This window comes from Ornithodoros turicata, chromosome 3 (genome assembly GCF_037126465.1).
Source record: "Ornithodoros turicata isolate Travis chromosome 3, ASM3712646v1, whole genome shotgun sequence".
In the NCBI taxonomy this organism is placed as follows: Eukaryota; Metazoa; Arthropoda; class Arachnida; order Ixodida; family Argasidae; genus Ornithodoros; species Ornithodoros turicata.
Window position 1 is genome coordinate 12,236,864 of NC_088203.1, and position 19,017 is coordinate 12,255,880.

Here is a 19,017-nt window from a genome sequence, read left to right on the forward strand (position 1 = left end):
AATTGCAAGAAGTTGCCATGATCGCTGCGGCGACTGTTTTGGGTACAGTAAGATGGCGGCCGGTTGCCGCACGATCGCGCTCCCTATCCGCGATCCAGCCTTTTACAATCGAGATCAGTGGTCCCAGCGCTCGCCGCGTCCCTGTTTACAGGCGTCGTCATGAGAACGGGAACTCCGCACTTCCGTGGCGCGCTTGGTACTACGTCATACCGAGATCGGGCGAGGAGGAGGCGAGCCAAGAGTGAAAGGATCTCCTCACATTCAAAGCGTCATAACTCCGTGGCGTGGGGGCGCAGCGTGAAAGGGTTTCGACGAAGGTGTTTGGCACCCATAAATCTACATTTCAAACATCATTTTGTGTAATATTTGGATGTGGATTCACAACCCCTTTAAGAGCCCTGTTACCGCCATTTCAAACCATTTTTTTCCCTAGAGTGTGTGTCCAGAAACTATGGGGCCCACTTGGGGGGGGGGGGGGGGGGGGCACGAACGTTCAGGCACTTCCTTGCTGCTTCTCTTTTTATTCCGTGTTAGCGCCGCGAAGCAACTGTGGCTCTGAGCGGCGTACAGACGTGGACAGACGGAGAGAGGACAGCAGGAAAGAGTGGGGGACAGGGGGGTTACTATGCGTCTTGGGCCGACTTCAGGGAGAGTTGTGCCGACATTCGTCTGGAAAGTCTTCGGAAAACTCAGGGAGACCCTGAGACAGTACAGCCGGTGGTTCCTCGAAGCTGCAATCGGTCGCTTCGGTAGTGCTTCCTACACGCGGTACTGTCCTCGGTGCTTCTCTTTCTCTTAGCACGGGCAAAACTACCCAGAGCAACACTGAGTAGTAGCAAGCCGGCCCTGGTCGGTACCAATTGGATGAGTACCGGAAAACCAAAGCCTACGTACAACAATACCGGACACCTAAAGTTTAGTGTGTGGCGAGCCAGCGGCTACTGACAACCAGGCCCTACTCGCTCGAGCTCAGACCAAAAGCAGAGTTTTCTTGTTGAGCTCCGCCTGCAAGCAACCGTTTTCTCGAAAACCCTTCTATCATGAGTGCCCATACCCCTGCTTACCCCCACGTCAAGTACACCTTCGCCGCACCGGAGACCCACTATGAACTCGATAGCCAGCCTTCTCCTCATGTCAATGCCAATTCCAGCAAAGGTACCTTTAGCGTGAACACAGGTTCGCATGAGATTAGGACGATGTTTTCAGTGCAGTTAGAGAAACGAGGCAATGTGAGGACGCAACACATCGCAAAATATAGCGGAACTAAAAGGAGGGTCGGTACGCACAACGGATGCGTCAGATAAACGGTGCGGTGCGGCGAACGCATCCGTTGTGCGTACCGACCCTCCCTTCAAGGGGATAGTGGATCATCCCAACCTCGTTTCCAGCCGTCTATCAGCGCCCGATGACACGCGCTCCGCTGTTCGAAGCAAGTCTACGCGCCACTATACAAGCCTTATTGGAGATGCTCTCCAAAAGAGCACCAGGTTTTCCAGGGGAGAAATCGTCTTGCGGACAATCATTCGACCCACAAAGGCCCAGGAAGGAAATAAGCGTCGCTCGGATTGATTCTTGTCCGCCATGTACACTTCTTCTTCTTCCTCTTCTACCATCTTCTAATAATAAATAATAATAATAATGGTAGGGTGATGATACCGCGCAAGGTGCGCAGTGTGGCAACATGTTGCACGTGCCACAGGTTAGGACTGTGGATTACTTGGACCACCTGGAGTTCTCTTGACGTGCGTCGTAAATATGCTACGCACGGCGCTGGAAGCAATATGTTTACATTATTACTTTGGTTTAGTATCAGATGTATGGTGAGCTGTCCAAATATTTCTTTTTTGCATTGATGTACGACGTAGAGACCTTTAAGTGTACAAAAACAACATTAGTCTCACGGGATTCCCTGCATTACAGAGAATTCACGAAGTTATGGCAAGAGGGGAAGATAGCGCCTCCATGAAAATGCTTGATGGAAATGCGTCGTCATGCAAGATGATATGAGATATACCGATACCAGTTCACATGTACTATCTCATTGTTCCCGTGCTATGACATTTTACAAACTGGGTTCGTTCAACGCAACGATTATGGTGCGACTTCCAATGCGCTCAGTGGCACAAAAGCTTGCGAATCACCTTTGCGGATCTATAGCCAACAGGGAGTTTCGGGACCACTAGAGATCGTGCAACAGGCAATCCTGAATTAAAAAGAGAAAGCGTACTGGATAACTAAACTGGATAACTAAACACCGTTACTCGTTCAGAAAGAGCAAAAAGGAACAAATTCCTGTTACCCGCAGTAGGAAGGGAGTTGCCTCAGGACAGAAGCCGCTGATATTTCGAACAGAGACTGTTCTTCTTCTGGCCCAGAAGAAGAGCAGTCTCTGTTCGAAATATCGGCGGCTTCTGTCCTGAGGCAACTCCCTTCCTACATTCTACCGGTTCGCTGGATTTCTACCCATCTATGTTACCCGCAATGAACTATAGTAGTTGCTCTTTCTTTATATAGCTTCATCGAGCAAAGGTGCAGGAACACTACACATAAGCTTCGTTTAGCAATAACAGGAGTTCAAAAGGCATTATATGGTTATGTGAAAGCATGGGCAGCCATATGGAATGTCACGCATATTTGAAGAACGCAACAACGCACAAGGACGGGCTACACGGACAGACACCAGGGTTCTTTTCCGAGAAGCCTCCTCGTGATCTCATGGGGTATTCGTGCGAGTGGTGATATGAGGAGCCCGTGGACACGACACCTGTCAGGTCATGACGTTTTTCTAATCATATGGAACGTCGCTATACAGGGTTCGCCAAGCTAAAGTAGACGTTAAAGCACGTATTATCCCCCATATTTTATGTTGATACTGCCATTTGGTCCGTTTCTCTGCGGATAAATCGTGAAAATTAGAAAACCGCTGCTGCCTAACCGGCTATTCCTGTGTTTCAGCTCCTTTCTGTCAGATGGCGAAACGGTCGAACGCGGCGTTGCAGACGACATTGAAACCAAGTGGAACTGAATGCAGAGTCATACTCTGCAACGCCGCGTACCGTTTCGCCATCTGACGGAAAGAAGCTGAAACACAGGTATAGCCCTTTATGCAGCGGCGGTTTTTTAATTTGCACGATTTATCCGCAGAGAAACAGACGAAGCGGCATTATCGACATAAAATTTTGGGGCATAATACGTCCTCTAACATCTACTTTAGCTTTCCTACACTGTTCTTATTTGTTTTATCCTCGTTACAAACCCCGAAGTTTATCCTGGCGAACCTGGTACATCTTATGTGTTGTGTTGCCAGAAGTGCCAGCAGCAGCGTACGTCTGCGACAGTCCAAGCAAAGAGGAACGTCAATAACGTCACTATTGTTACAGCCCAGCTATTTAACAAACCACAGTATATCGTGTTGCAAGGTTCTAATTCTATGGGTTCCTACAGTAAGAGCGTCAATCGAGGAGGACAATTTCAGAATACATTTCGGGTGCATTCTTTACACGCATCTGCATCATCGTAGATCGTGGAAGTAGTTAGTTACTCTGTTCGAGGGAACCTTCCGTAATAACACATGTTTCAAGTAAAGGAACCCAGGGCAACCCACAGTTGAGCATAATCAAGACAGAACAAACTTTATCCTCCCTGAGAAGCGATTCGCGTTCCACGTTTCCATGATTTCCACTACGCTTTGGCTCCAAAGTGTGTGCTGCAAGTTTTATCGTCCAGCAGCGAGCCATTCGTTGATGACGAGATATTTCCCAAGAAGCGTCATTGTCCGTGGCTGGCCATTTATTGATTGGGCCACCCCTCAGTCTATGCTGACTCCCCGGACCACTGCTTCACCGCTGCATTGCGAGACCTACTCTTATACCGAATTACCATTCCGTTAAACTTCCACAAGTCACTCTCATCCATATTTATGAAGAGGCATAGCAGATGAGTCATCCGCCGTACAGATAAGGCGCCTCTTTCATTGGTCAAGACGGTCATTTCGATATATAGATATACGGATGGACGCAGTTGGCGTGCCATTTCCGAGCAATCTGGCTGCCCTACAGTACCTACGCCGGGCATGAAGTATTACGCAGAAGGCAACATGGGTAATATTGCCTCCACGCGGTTAAAACTTCCTGCAAGAGTACGTGAAAATTTTACGCTGTCGCACTTATTGTATGGTAGTGTAATTACGTTGTCAACGTTGCATTTCGTATCAGATAGTGTCACCACCAACAAGTTGCGGGTATAGTCCTGAACATATAGGGTCAGTTATGGTTTTTCCGAGGGGGGTTCTAGGGTCCACCAACGTGTCCGTCCGTATATCTGTTGGATCACGTTATAGCTACCGCACTTGAACGCATTTGGCGTAATGCCCAAAGACGCATCCTTTTTTTTTCTTTCACATTATAATTTTTGTACCATCATTAACCATATCATTAAATCTGTATTCAGATGAGCGACATTGCCCAGAACATTCCAGTGGAAAATGCGCAAAACGTCATAGCTTCCTGCTGCCACGTCATGTCTTTTTGCGCTCTTCTGACCACTTGTAACCATGGGAGAGTATCCTGTGGATCAGCCACGAGCCGGAAGCGTATAAGCAGACGACAGTCGATGATGTCGTCCGGAGCAGACGACAGGGCCGATGGTGTCGTCTGTTATGTGCGCAGTACACCACACCCGATATCCCAGCACCTATACACGCGGCGGACCTTGCTCCTGATAAGCCGTTCGTTGTTTTTCCTTCCACTAGAATATTTTGGGGGGAATGTCGATCGTGTGAACACACGGTAACTCGTGTGGTAAGCCCTGTTTTCAACGCTTATCACACTGATCAGTATTCACATCGTTCGTTGACACAGTCGCTGTCGTGGGTATACAGGTGTGAGAAATTTACTACCCACAAGAATTGTTGTGCCCGCGCATTTGACAGTTTACATCGAACCCCTAAGCATGAAGATAGCCCTTATGCGAGTTGGGCATGGACAACAGAGAAGTGAATGGGACATGTTCCCAAGCATCGTATTGTGTATCAGAGGGTCTACAAATCCGAGTAATCGTACGACGAGTTCATTACACCTAAGGTTGTCAGGTTGTCCATATTAAGGTTGCCATCGTTATGCACCATAACAGGGTTGGTACGGTGTTCCTGCAGGCTCAGCTGTTCTGGCTGTATGCTTCGTTGCCCTCCTTTGCTCTGTTGTCCGTCTCAGTCGTCACTGTAAAGCAAAAACAATAAAATATGCATCTGGAACGCACATAAGGCATGTGCACTGCATAAGGCTCTGGACTTTCATTTGCCATACCATGTGTGTCATTTGCCTCTTCGGCAGTGGTCAGTGCGGTGGTCTCTGCGGTGGTCTCTGTAGTGTCGCCCAAAGAAATGGGCTCGCCGGTTCGATCAGCCCCTCCGGTATTTTCGCCCTCGTCGTCTTTCAAAACTATGAGTATCAAGTCGAATAAACAATCAGAATACAGAAACACGCTTTGTTGATCAACAACGTTCTTCCAAGGGGACCTTATACATACATTCAGATTCCGATAACAAAGCGTTAAGTGGGGAAACTGTTGTGTGTCTGTCTTCGCAATTGTCTAGGAATTGTGGACATGCACTGAACAATTGTGGACTAGAGCTCACCTAAGTGAGCAAGCACAGTGATGACGAGAGCTGCAGCCAGGGACAACTGCAGAATGCCGAGTCCTACGCAAGTACATGGTGGGACCGTGCTAATGTCGTAACGAAACAGAAGTAAACACAAGCGAAGTAAAGGCGTTACAGCATTTGTATAGTCACACACGTTGCAATTACTGAGCAGTTGACTGAGAAATTTACTTAGCAGCACTTCAAATACTTAGTAAACTCCCGTGCATTCAATGCAAAAAGGGGCAAAAGTTGTTGCAATGCATATAGTCACGAGAAGGATTAAAATTACTTTACAGTGCGCTTTGGGGATATTGTAGCTGTGTATTTGTGTGCTTCGCATGAACGCTTCTGTTTTGAACTGTTTCGTATTTACCCTAACATACCTGTTAGACTTAAGAAGAGAAATATTAGAAAAAAATTATAACAATCCAAAAACAACAAATACACACACGCAACAGAAAATTGTGCTGTACGTTATCTGCGAGCTGGATTCCCCGAGAAGAAGAAAGAAGAAAAGATGTTGTTCGACGTAGCGTGTAAGAAGCAACTTACGTGCGACGTGATCCTATAGACGAAATGTGAAATACAGGTCATGATTTCGGTATTTATGATGTATCGGAAGCGTGAGTACCAGGGATGGGCAGTATTTAAATACATTGTAATTAAAATACTATTTAAAATATAAATACATGTATTTATATTTTGTATTTAAATACAGACTTGAAAAATGTATTTATAATTATATTTAAATACCAATTTTCGGGTATTTATTCTTGTAAATACTTTATAAATACTCTTAAATACAGAATATACTGACTCATATCTTAAAGTTGCCCTGCATTTGACCTTTCGGGAAGAAGGGCGAGTTTGGGGCGCAATTATGCCGGGTTTGCGCTAGCATGCGACAAACCATTTTAGATGGCGAGTTTTTCACTGTTGTTGCGGACAACGGTCGTGACTACCCGATTGCATTGTTCTACGAAGCATCTTCGTCAAATTTAATACAAGCATTTGTTCATCGGCACCTGTGGAGATGCTGTTCGCCTTTGCGAATCTGATTGTACGGCCGAACAGAAGATGCCTAAAAGAAGCAGTCTTCGAGAAATTTCTAATATTAAAATCGATGATAATCTAACAAATAAATGTTATTCTTTCTCGCTGATTTGTCCTTATGATCATAATTATTTCTATGATTCCAGATGACATCTTCCTTACAGTATTTATGGTAGTAGTTACGGTATTTAAATACAGTATTTATATTTTGTATTTAAATACTCATGTTGAAAACTATTTATGAAGAGTATTTAAATACCCCTGTCAACAAAGTATTTTGTATTTATATTTAAATACTCAAAAAATGTATTTATGCCCATCAATGGTGAGTACTTGATGGGTACGAGGGCAGACTGATGCTCTCTATTCCAAGCACAAGATTTAGAGTATACCTCTGTTCCCGTTGTCGGTCACAAACTGCTGGGGTGCTTCGTCAAGTACTGGTTCGGCTTTAGGAACAGAAAGGGACCATTACGAGCGAAGGTATTATAGCACAACAAGGCAATGCATGTAGAAACACTCGCATTGGCATTACGTTACCCAGATCTGCAGGAAGGGGTGACGAGGGATCGGAAGTAGTTCGTGCTGCAGTCTCTGCAAATATAGGTGAACATCAATCAACTACATCGTAAATAAGCGGAATAAGCATTGGGTGAACGCGGAAGACAGCGCGACAACACATTCGCCCAGTGCTCATTTACTCGCTTAAATATCGGGTCCGCCACAAGCTTTACCGCACAGATGCCGTTTAATCAAACATGAATCAATATTTTTTGAAAGACATGAATCTTTGTAGCATTAATTTTTCATTATGCCTAATTACCTAATCTCGAGTAAAACGTCGTTTTTCTTTTTGTTTTTTTTTTTAAAGAAAGAACCTTTCTTCATGTTAGTGGAGAGGTAGTGCACGAGCACGACATAGTAAAGGCGCGTTCAATGTTGCAAAACGTGAACCACTCCCGATGACGTAAGCTTGCTTCAGAGAGTTCGGTAGATGATAACACAGAGAACCCCTGTGGGAAGTGAGCACGGGTGCCGAGCTCGAAGAGGTCACAAAATGAATGCCACAGAATTCTGATGTCTATACATGCTTTGCCACTGAAACCCAAGAACTAAGATGTGCCGAAGATAAGGATCACATTTCTTTCAGAGCTTTTTTTTTTTTTTTTTTTCATGAACGTGGTCATTAAGGTGGACATGGCAGACGTTAAAGCAGCACGGGGCATAACCATCAGCATTTGTTGCTAGCGCTTAATGTATCGGATGTTGTGCAGAATGGCTTCAGGGCAGCACCAGCGTCAGCTGGCACTAAATTAGGGTGTAGTTCCGTATCGGGACCACTCGTTTTTAAAAATTACTGAAACGGTTTACGTCAACGAGCCTTCATGTTAGCGCTTCGTTTGCAGCACAATATTTACCCGGCATGGCGAAAATGAGTCCAGAAGGTTGGCTAGCCGAGTACGATGCTACCTCTTTGTCGTCTTCTTCTGCACACTTCTTCTTCCACCTCACAGATACTTGCCGCAGTCAACAAAGGGAGATTCGCAAGGGCTATTAGCTGAACGCTACCATGCGAGGATGGTACAATGGTTCAAAAATGGTACTGCGATGTTACATGCAAGGTTTGTCGGCGCAGTGTGGCAACATGTTGCACATGCCGCAGGGTAGGACTGCGGTCAATTTGGCCGACCTGGGGTTCTTCTTTTGACGTGCGCCGGAAATCTGCGACACACGGTGCTGGAAGCAACGTTTACGTTTCCCCCACATTTCTACCGGCCTCGACCGGGATCGAACCCGCGATCTTGAGCCCATAGCAAGCCAGCACGTTACCGACTGAGCTACCGAGGACGGCAAGGTGGTCCAGTCGGTAACGTGCTCGTTGGCTGAGCTTAAGGTCGTGGGTTTGATCCGGGACGAGCGCGGTAGCAATGTAGGGAAGGTACTGTGGGGAGGTACAATGATGATCAGAGCTATTCTCATTACTCTTCTGCGTCACAGGCACTACATAGTCGTGACCTTGTTCCTCTCAGGAACGCTTTTGTGTGCGAGCGCTATGCCGCGGCGGTGGCGCCGTAGCTGCTTGCGGTAGTTGGCCACACTCAGGCGGGCTGCGTCACGAATATCGCAGAGGGGATCGCGCCTCCTGGGCCGACTACACAGGGAACTGTACCGACAGTTGTCCTAACGCGTCTGAAGATCAAAACCCAGGGAAAACTGTCTCTGCGACAGGTCCCGGCCGCGTCGTTTTTGTGCAATCCCGAGAGTTAGTCATTGGAGCCGGTAAAAGAAAGTATCGTAACGTACAAAGTTGTAATCAACTGGTTTAAGTGCCGTCGTATCACCCTCTACATGTTTCTCATTGATATTTTGGCTCTAATTCTTGTAATTGAAAACACTGACTTAAAATTGCAGTTAATCAACTAATACATTACAAAACAAAAATGGTTTGAGTATCCTCACGCAACTGGTGACACTATGGAGTCCGCCTTTTTGGTGTGCGATGAGCCTTTTCTTAAAAAAAAAAAAAAAACTTTTGCTCGTTTTTCGTGAAACACCCTGTATATGTGCTAGTTCTGCTGGAAGTATTTGACGTTCGGTTATCGAGTGATCAACCTGTCAACGTGGCGACATGCTGCTCGGGGTTAGGGGTTTGCGCGTCCCGCGCCGGAAGCATATAGCGGTCCGCGTCAATATTACCCGTGCCGGTACGACGATGCTAGCCTCAGACGACTTGATTGGGAGGGTCTCCCAATTTCATATTAATGCGTTAGCACTTCAGATCCTGCTACGGAAGAGTGGCGCCGTGGTCTGTCTGTATTCCCGGCGCGGCGTGGTAGCGCGCCGAGTGTGGGGGAGCGGGACAGAGCGGCGCAACTTCGGCAGTGCAGTCGTGGTGGTCGATAGGTTCAGACGTGTCTGCGTGGGCGCGCCACGGGTTATGAAAGCTGTGCGGAGAAGCGGCTCACAAGAAATCCTCTCCTACGAAGCAGAGCTCTATACACGACCCTGTTACGAAGGAAGCAAGGAGGAGCGACGATGAAAGAAGGCTGAGGCAACAAGACGGTGCCGCCAAGCTGAATCTGGGGAAGTCCGAAAGGCTCGTTTGGCTGCGGATGCTTTCTCGCGTTAGCGTTGTGTATAGGGTCGTGAGAAAAATTGTGTGGCTTTGTGAAGGGGATTTCCACCGGGTTTCAAGTTTTATTGCTAATGCATTTCCGTCGGATCCACCAATGGATCGAAGATGACTTTTTGTAGCCCCTGGTTGAACCACTATTGATGAGGTCAAGCAACCATAAGGAGAAAAACGACAGTAAACTCTGTATTTCGGTAGAGCACAGGCTCTAAACTTGATATGGGAACACCAGATTCTGCCAGTACGACCTCAGGGAACCGATCCTTGGAAGCAACTTTCTAGAGGGGTCAGGAAGAACTAGATGTTGTACAAGTACCAAATGGTTTCTTTAGTTAATTATTATTCATTCAAGTGTTTGTTGTTTCTTCGCAAGATATGGGCTTGAGCGTTGCCAGATTCATTGTACTACTTGACAGTATTTCTCCGCAAGTACCGTACTGTGGATTGCAGGAAATTTTTGTTAAGCCGAAGTCCATGTAGGTATAGGGAGTGTAGCTCCAAAGTTCCTGGGAACTAGGTCCGATTTTCTGCGTGCTTGCCATTCGGAGCACAGCAAGAGCAACGAGTATTTGGTACCAACAAGTGGTTTTAGTCGGTTTCGCCCAGGTTAGGAAGGTAAAGTAAGTTCAGGTAAGATATGTCCAGGTTGTGTCATTTATTTGTCCCCGGGGGACGAATAAATACAGACGGTGCCGGCATTGTCTGAGCCCCCGTGTAGGCATCAAACTGCGTCTTTTCAACAGACGTCCGCATTTTCTGCAACGTAGCAAGGTCGTTACGTCGTTATCAGAAGGGGTGGGACCACCACAAAATTAGTGAAAGGGTTAGCAAGGTAAATATTGCATAGAAGTGGAAGAAGGTTACATACTGAATCTAAAAATGTAAGAATTATAAAATTCTGTGGACTAGAAGTTTTGTTATGTGCATTTCGACAACCCCATCTGATTCACTTTTACCGCATGAGAAACACGGGAATGCTAAGCCTAACGGATTCGAACTTGCCATCCTGCAAGAGGTAGGGTCGTGGAGTTGGGCTGAATCACCTCACTTTAGTGAGGTTAGTCTTGGTTAGGTTCTACAAATTGGATGGGGGCCAGGCACGTACTAGGCGGTGCGGGCGTCGAGACTGTGCCTCTGGTTAGATCAGAAGCTCCTCAGTAAAGATGGCGGATCCCCTTCAAGAAACCGGCGATAAAATTTAATTGTTATACGTTTCACGCAATATACGAGGGTCATTCCTGTTTAATTTCGTTCCTAATTAGGTCCTCTTTTACGTAAAAGCGCAGTAGTATTTTGTAACTGTAACGAGTAAGGATTATGCGCAACTCTGCAGAAAATTTAAGGAACCGATAAGGAAGTGCGAATGGAAGAACCTCTGTACGAGTGCTAAGGATATTTCATACGCTACCTGCACTACCGTTCCCTCTTCTTCTTCTTCGTCCAATCAAAAGATGCCTGTGAGATACTACGGGAAATTAATTGGTCAGGAACACTGATCCCCGATTGTAAATACATCCGTTAGAATACATTGCACTGACGGTCGAAGTTTCGGAATACAAAACATAACGTAATTACGAATAAAACGGCAGGACACCCGTAAAGCAGGGTTAGAATACATCAGTGTACTGGAGGCTTAATAATAAAATTGTGCGATGACAAGCAACGATCAGCGCTTGGAGCGCAATAAATACTCACAGTCCCGGTTGCCTCCCATTGTTTTCTATGGGCACACACAAGGCTTTAGGGCCCACCAACATGGCGGCCGAAATTCGCCCCTCTCTACCACGATCCCCTCTTCTATGCGCGATCCAGCCTTTATAGACGACTTTGTTTACAAAGAAGACCGGTTCGATGTTATATTTTGTTGTGGTTATAGCAAGAAGCAGGAAGAACGGCTCGGCTGATAAAGCTGATAAAGCTGATAATGCCCACCAGCATGCATTGCGCGGTGGCGTTACGTAATCAATCACGTAGGGTTGCAGGTCGTAGAGATCAGTGGCCAGGACATAATAGCATCTGCGTGCGCAGTGATGAGGTGTAAGGTCAGCTTGGGCGCAGGTGATAACTGACGTATACATGACGTATGACGAACATGTGTCGATGAGTGAGTATGCACGTATGTGGGAATGTGTGTACGTGAAAGCGCGTGACACGAGCGAGAAAGTGCCCAGAAACCATCTGAAAGCGCGGCCTCTCTCATGACGGTCTTGTATCTGCGCTTGAACGCATATGGAAATTTCCGCCCTAAAAGCACAAGCCGACTTGTCTGACCACAGCCGCTGCACCAGAGAACCGAGCAGCGCACAAGTTAAAAAAACGGCAAATATTTTATTTGCTTCCATGCAATTTTGCCGGGCTTGAGTTGTGCACTGTCCTCTGTCTGTCCCGTGCCATGCTTTTGTTGTGAAGGGACACTCCTCCAGCTTCGTCTGGTCTGTTCCTTTTCTCCCTGCTTCGTGCTGCTGGCAGCTTCGCTCCCTCGTCCCTGCGAAGGAGTTTTTCCAGGTTTCGTGTCGACGGTTGTTACCGCTTGGGAAATTTTCGACGTTATCACTAACATATGATCTCGAAACAGCAGCCAATGAGTGGAGGTCTTACGCTTCGCCATACCAACGCAATAGGTTCGCTCATAAATGCCGTAGCATTTAATAGACGAACACAACAGATCCTCCTTCCAGCTTAAACTGCTCTTAGCCGTAGAACGGACCGTGGCTGTAGGGTTGCGCGAAAGTCACAGCGTCACCACCGTAAAAATTTTTGTCGTCTCCACTTCCCCTTCATAAATTTAGGACCGCCTTCTTTCTACGGTGACAATAGTGGCATGTTGGGTTACCCTTCTTGCTGACGTCCTTCTGATTGTCTGGCTTAAACACGAAGGCAACGTAGCCCCACTGGTTGCTGAGGGCTGCGGTGGTGGTAAAAGCGGTGGTCCGGATGATGTACCAGACGAGACAGACGAGATGTTGAGAAGATGCAACGAATCAGTAGGCGAGTTGAAGGCAGACAAGACACAGCTTAGGACGGAGAGATTAGTGCTTTTCGGTGGTAAAGGGCTGACTTTATGAAAGATGGTTACTCGTCGACGATGCCCGATGAACTACATATGTGTGGCGTGGGTGGCCACGATGGTGACGATGATGGGACTGCGGAGGTGATGACATGATGACATTGTCGCTCACGCGACCCCCAAGAACTGTTCTCACTTCGAGTGCGAAATACGCTATGTTACAGCATACCTGTTTAAGTTAAACAATTGCTAAAGGAAGTTCAAAATATCGGTCACAAGCGTGCCAGCAGTTAGCTAGGCTAGATGTTGAGATGAAGGGACGGATCAGCAGGCAAGTTGAAGAAAGGCAAGACGGAATTTTATCAGGTTTTTTTCGTGGTAAGGGCCGAATTCGTGGAAGACCGACGATGCTCGATGAACTTCTTCTTCTGTTGCTTAAAAATAGGTGGCGCATAGCCTTCGCCGCTGAACTTCGTAGTCTGCGTGGCGCTCGTGGCTTTTAGACGTTGTCACGATGGTGATGGTGGGGCTGCGGAGGCGGTGGTGATAGCACTGTCGCTCACAAAGCTTACAAGGTGACGAGACGAGTACGAAGGGAACAAGCAGCGCCGAACAACCATAGGCTTGTAGTGTGGAAGTAAATAAATGCTCACATAAGAGGTAGATAGCGTCTAGTTGTTCGTTTCGTCTTCGCCTTCTTAGCTCCACGACTCAATGCATGCGTCTTTCTACTTAGCATTATGGATAAACTGCTGACAGACCTACGAAGAAAAAGGATGAATTAGCAGATTTTCGACAACACGCACGCGCGTGCCTTAGCAGCCGCAGAAGAAGAAGAACAGTTGCGTGAGGCTTCATCGAACCCCCACACTCGTCGTGGCATCTAGTGCAGTCCAGATGGCCACTCCGCAGAACTACTCTTTCACCGAATCGAGCACTCAGTCGGTCTCCGAACCATCGACCACGTCATCTAGCTCAAGGTCCTTCGAGCGTTACTTCCGACGAAGGAGACCGTCCAGGCGAAGAGCCCCGAGTCTGTTCACCTCACGATGGACCACAAGGCTGTTCGGCAGAACGTTCGGCCCCGCATGGAACAGAAAAACAGTTTTAGATCCCATGATGGATACCCCTGGAACGAGCATGCTTAACACTACTGGTATAAGCACAATAGGAGTGACAACCGGATTGACATCATTTGGAGAGAGCATAGCGGCCGAAGCGGGAAACGTTATCAACGCAGCACCCCCACGAGCCGCCGTAACAGCGTATCAAGCAAGGAGACCATTCGTCGCGTATCGAACTCGTGCAGCACGTGGTAGAGCATCTCTCCGTCGTCCGGCTTCGTTCCGTCCAGTGGTCCAACGAACCAGGCGCCCCGTTGCAGAGGTGCGTCCCACAATACCAACACGAGGAGGTAACACGCTTCAGGGCGATCTTCAGCCACAACCCACTGAACAAGAAAGGGCTCCGATGGCACCAGGTCAAAGCCCGCTCTTTTTCTCTCCACCACGACCAGAAGAGGCTACCGTTTCTATAATCGAACCTGAATCTGCACCAGAGTCGTTGCACCGCTCCAGGGCTACCTACTTGTGGTACGCCTGTGCCGCTTTCACGATACCCGTCATGATGCCTGTAGGGCTATACATTCTGCCATTCTTGGTAGGGTATACCTATAATTGGAACATCACGCATCTACCGACGACGATGACAACAGTGTACACACCAACAGAGCATGTTTCATGGCGCGGTGTCCCCGATCGATGTTTCAAGAAAGTCGAACTGGATGACAATATTCGCAACCTTGATGTGGATGTCGCAACAACGAGCGGCAATGTGGTGCGCCCAGCGTTTCGTGTTTGTTGCCTCTATAATAACTCGAGGTTCCGGAAGCCTCTGCAGTGGGACTACCTTCCGATCAATATCCCCATGGACTTCTGTCCTTGCGTTGTTTACTGGTCAATGGGCATCAAGAGGGGAAGGCTGGTGAGCAGAGTGCCAGAATTTGACAAAATACACGGCATACAAAAGCTGGCCAGCGTCTTGAAGAAGACGAAAGTCTTGATGACTGTAGGTGGATACCCAGAAGACAGCTTCGAGTTCTCCAGGATGGGATGGGATATCCAGCTCATGTCCCGCTTCGCCGCTGATGTGTTGAACGCCCTGATAGACTACCACCTCGACGGAGTCAACATCCACTGGGTGTTCCCAAATGATATTTGTGGGCGGTCTGAAGACAAGGACTACCTCCTTGACCTCGTTAAACGTTTGCGTAAGCTGTTCTATCTCAATGCGAGGACTTTCAACATCACGGTCATGGTGGGCGGGGACTTTCACTTGAAGGATGAGTTCGATCTTCCACAGTTGGTGAACCACGTCGATCGATTCTTCATGGAGACCCATACGTTAACATACAGATATTTCGATCCGAGAGACGCTTGCAAAGAATACCTGCCAGTGATCAGCAATTACATCGCCACGAAACCTGCGGAAGTAAGAAAGCTGATGTGCTTTAGTACAAGTGGCGGACTTTGGGCATGGAAACAAAACGCGCAAGGACGTCTTATTCGACAGCAGCAAGCCCAGCTGATAACACGGATTCGTGGTCGAGCGGCTTGGTACGAAGCGTGCGACCGACGTTTGGACTTCCGCATAGCTGCACGGATATGCACCCTCGTGCAGGTGTCTAGTAGAGACGCCGAAGGGCTAATAGATGTTTATTACTTTGATGACATTTATATATATAATGAACTATTCAAGCACTTCCCTTGTGCATTGATGTACGACATCGACTTTCAAACGTACAAAGGCAGCGTGTGTGTTACGGGGTTCCCTGCATTCAACAGGCAACTCCTGAAGTTGTGGGAAGAGGCGAGCAAAGCGCCTCCAGGGTAATGCACTGATTCGTGATGCAAGATACACACAGATACACACAGTGGTACCGATAGACCAATAGATACCAATTCAAGTGTCGTCTTTGTTGTCATTATGCGTGGTGCTATGACACCTTACAAACTGGAGTTCCATAATTTTCATCTCGGGCATTTCGATTGATTTTTCTCTTTAATGCAAAATGACACATATACAGGGGCTGGCTTCAGGTGCGGTATCGGTGAGAATGTTGAATGAAAAAACAGTAAATGTACCGTTAAATGTACATATGAATGCCGCTAGTTGTGGCTAAAATAAATGGTCGGATATCCTTTTGCCCGTTCGTAACAATGGTTAATCATTCCATATAACGATCCTTCAAGAAGCAGTGACGCGAAAGCAATATATGCTTTACGTTGGTTTTCATATGTTGGTGCGGTTTTTCTGGAAAACTTAGGCGGACACGTGGGGCGCCTTGCTTATTAGAAGAAAGCCGTAAAGTGCAAGGACGAGCTCCACAGGGACACAACAGGGTGCTTTTCCTAAGGGTGCTCGGTTTATAGTCTCGCGGGTGAATAACAAAAGTGGCGATCCGAGAATCCCGCGTTTCGGGTCACCACTGTTTCCCGTGCGAGTGAAATCTCGACATGCTTGCCAATGTCGTTCGCGTTGAAAAAAAAAAAAAAAAAAGACAGAAAGAGGCAAAAAATAAACACTCGTAACTTGTGAAGTCCCTGGGTCCAGGGACTAGTAACTTGGGGTCACGGGCGACGCAAATGGCTGTGCGACGAAATTCGTTACTTGTCAGATATTCTGCAACGTAACCAAGTAGTTTTACGTCGTTATCAGCATAACGTATCATGTAACTGCAGTGCTGAAAGAGCTCGCCGTCGTCGGCCTCACACAGGTGGGCAGCGTCACGACTAACGCTCTTGGTGGAATGTGCGTCCAGGGCCGCCTTCAAAGGGAACTGTGTCAACGTGTGTCTGACGGCGTCTTTGAAACACTGTAAAGGCTGACTTGTATCGGACCACGTACAACTCTGTACACTCTGAGAGAGAGAGAGAGAGAGAGAGAGAAAGCTGTTTTCTGGGTGTAAAGGGCACCACTTACACTCCACGCTTGCTCTGTTCTCGAGGTGGTGCCACAGAACACCGCTGTAGAAGCTATTTTTTTCTTTCGATGGGTTAGGGGTGCATACCCTGCCAAGTACACCCGTAAGCATGCGCAAAAGGCAATCATCCAGTTTGCAACATTTGAGTACGAATGGCTAACGGCTGCAGATTGTCCAGCGTAGATCGTCCAGGATCTTCACGGAACCTTGTGACCGCCGGGTAAGTTTGAAAGTTTATTTTCACAATATTGCGTGATCAATCGCGTACTGAACTTATTGTGAGTGTTGCAGGTCATGCATGTTTCAGTCAAGGTAAGTTCGTGTTGTCGCGTCAAGAGTTCACAGCGTTCGTGTTGGTACTGGCCGCGGCAAAGTGCAGATAAGGTGCCTGTGTTAGCGTTCAACAGAATGCAGGAGCAGTGTCATATGTTTCCAGGTGCTGACCATATCGCCATACTGGAGGTCGTCCGCCTTGTAACACCGGTATGGCCAGAAAGAAAATAATCATTCGGTGAGAACGCAAACGTGACGATGTCTTCGAGGCTCTAAGGCACTTGCCTTTTTCTCAATCTCTTATAAGACAGCCTCACTGTGACGATACTCTACACTTCATGTGTCATAATGTAGTATTTACATGAATTGTTCAACGAGAAATAGAATTTCATCAGTGTCGACCAGAAAACTATGTGCGCGGTGCTCTTTCGCATTTGCGTCACAAGCGTTTCCGCTCTTCTACACATTTTCCCAATTTCAGTCCTTTTACAGCTACTCAAGTCGGAATACATTGATGATGTTTCAGTACAGTTCTGTCCAACCCTCGTCGTTATTTCTATGTTGCGTTTGTCGCATTTGTTGCCATTGTAGCTATATTAGGAAACGTCTCCAAAAGAGTATACACTTCAATACATTTTCGCTAATGGCGAGGGAAGTGACGTGTAATTTGACACTGGCCAGCAATAGCAGTATGAGCAAAGCTAAAGAGCTGAAGATCACTTATTGAAGATTTGACACAATAAGGGCGTTACAAGTCAGCTTGTGTTGCAGTGCAGGCAGCTCCTTAGTTTAAATTGTAGCAGGTGCTGCTTGATACTGCGTTCTCTACGTTCTCTCGTGAGATTTTCTATTTCCTTCTTCCTTCTTTTGCATTGTTTCCGAGTGACTTACCGAAAGTGTGGTGTGCTACAAAAGTGTTCCACATTTGCATGTGGGCTCACTAATTATGAAATACAATGAAAAAAAAAACACATGTGTCTGCATGTATTTGTAATAGCTATGTTTCCTCATTACGAGTTTCCAAGAAACTGTGCACCGCGGTACAGAGTTATAACGTGGTTCAAGGATCTGTACTCAGTCCAGCTTGTATGACAAGGAATCTCATAATTAACTGACAATTTATATAAAAAAAGAACATGGTTGCGCAGCACTGGCTTGTCGACCTAACAGTAAAATGTGCCACTGTTAAGGGTCCGATAACAGCAGGCACCCAACAAGCTAACATCCGTCTCGCACGTAAGCAACAACACACAGATGCACTCTAGCCCATTTTGCAGCACTGCTTTTTGAACACGAGGCAATGCATGATTTGTTTAAATGCTGTTCAACCACAGGGGGCAGCTCTATCGGACTGTAGAAGAATGTGTCAGAAAGCAAACCTATTTCTCTGTGATATAGTTTTCTCCGTGCCGATACAAACTGTAATAGTCTTGTTCTTTCTTATTTCACGATTCCGGCAATGCACAACCATATACAGCAGCAGTATATACACTGGAGAAGACCATCATACAAGCTAAAGCGTCAGTGTAACAGCACTGGGACTCATCATTGAGCTACCAGACGTGGCCTCCGCAGTTTCTTTGTTAATTTTCCTGTATTGGGCATTCAACATTCCGTATGGATCCCCCTTAAAATACGCGTATACCGTGTTGGAGAGAATGATGGGCGTGTAGCGTATGCGTAATGTAGCGTATAGCGTATGCGTAATGTAGCGTATAGCGTATGTAATGTAGCGTATAGCGTAATGTAGCGTGTAACGTATGCGTATGCGTATACCTCTACTATGTCATATATGTCAGTGCACTCTATATGTCAGTGCACATTAGAGGCCACTGGCATACGACGTAGCTACCTATATTTGTTATACACAACGATTACCTGATGCCAGACTTGTACACGTTACTAAAAAAAGTAATTGATTACCGTTA

At 46.9% G+C, this 19,017-nt stretch overlaps 1 protein-coding gene across 1 annotated transcript; it reads right to left on the minus strand.

Annotated features, from left to right (window-relative positions):
• Window positions 1–4,994: 4,994 nt before the first annotated feature.
• On the minus strand, window positions 4,995–8,193 carry LOC135389914 (uncharacterized). Its single transcript, XM_064619963.1, has 7 exons — window positions 8,113–8,193; window positions 7,235–7,288; window positions 7,087–7,143; window positions 6,194–6,206; window positions 5,636–5,724; window positions 5,304–5,438; window positions 4,995–5,216 (listed from the first exon to the last, which is right to left on the minus strand). Exons 1-7 carry the CDS (start codon window positions 8,117–8,119, stop codon window positions 5,155–5,157), a joined length of 417 nt encoding a protein of 138 aa, XP_064476033.1. The 5' UTR covers window positions 8,120–8,193; the 3' UTR covers window positions 4,995–5,154.
• Between the last annotated feature and the right edge of the window lie 10,824 nt (window positions 8,194–19,017).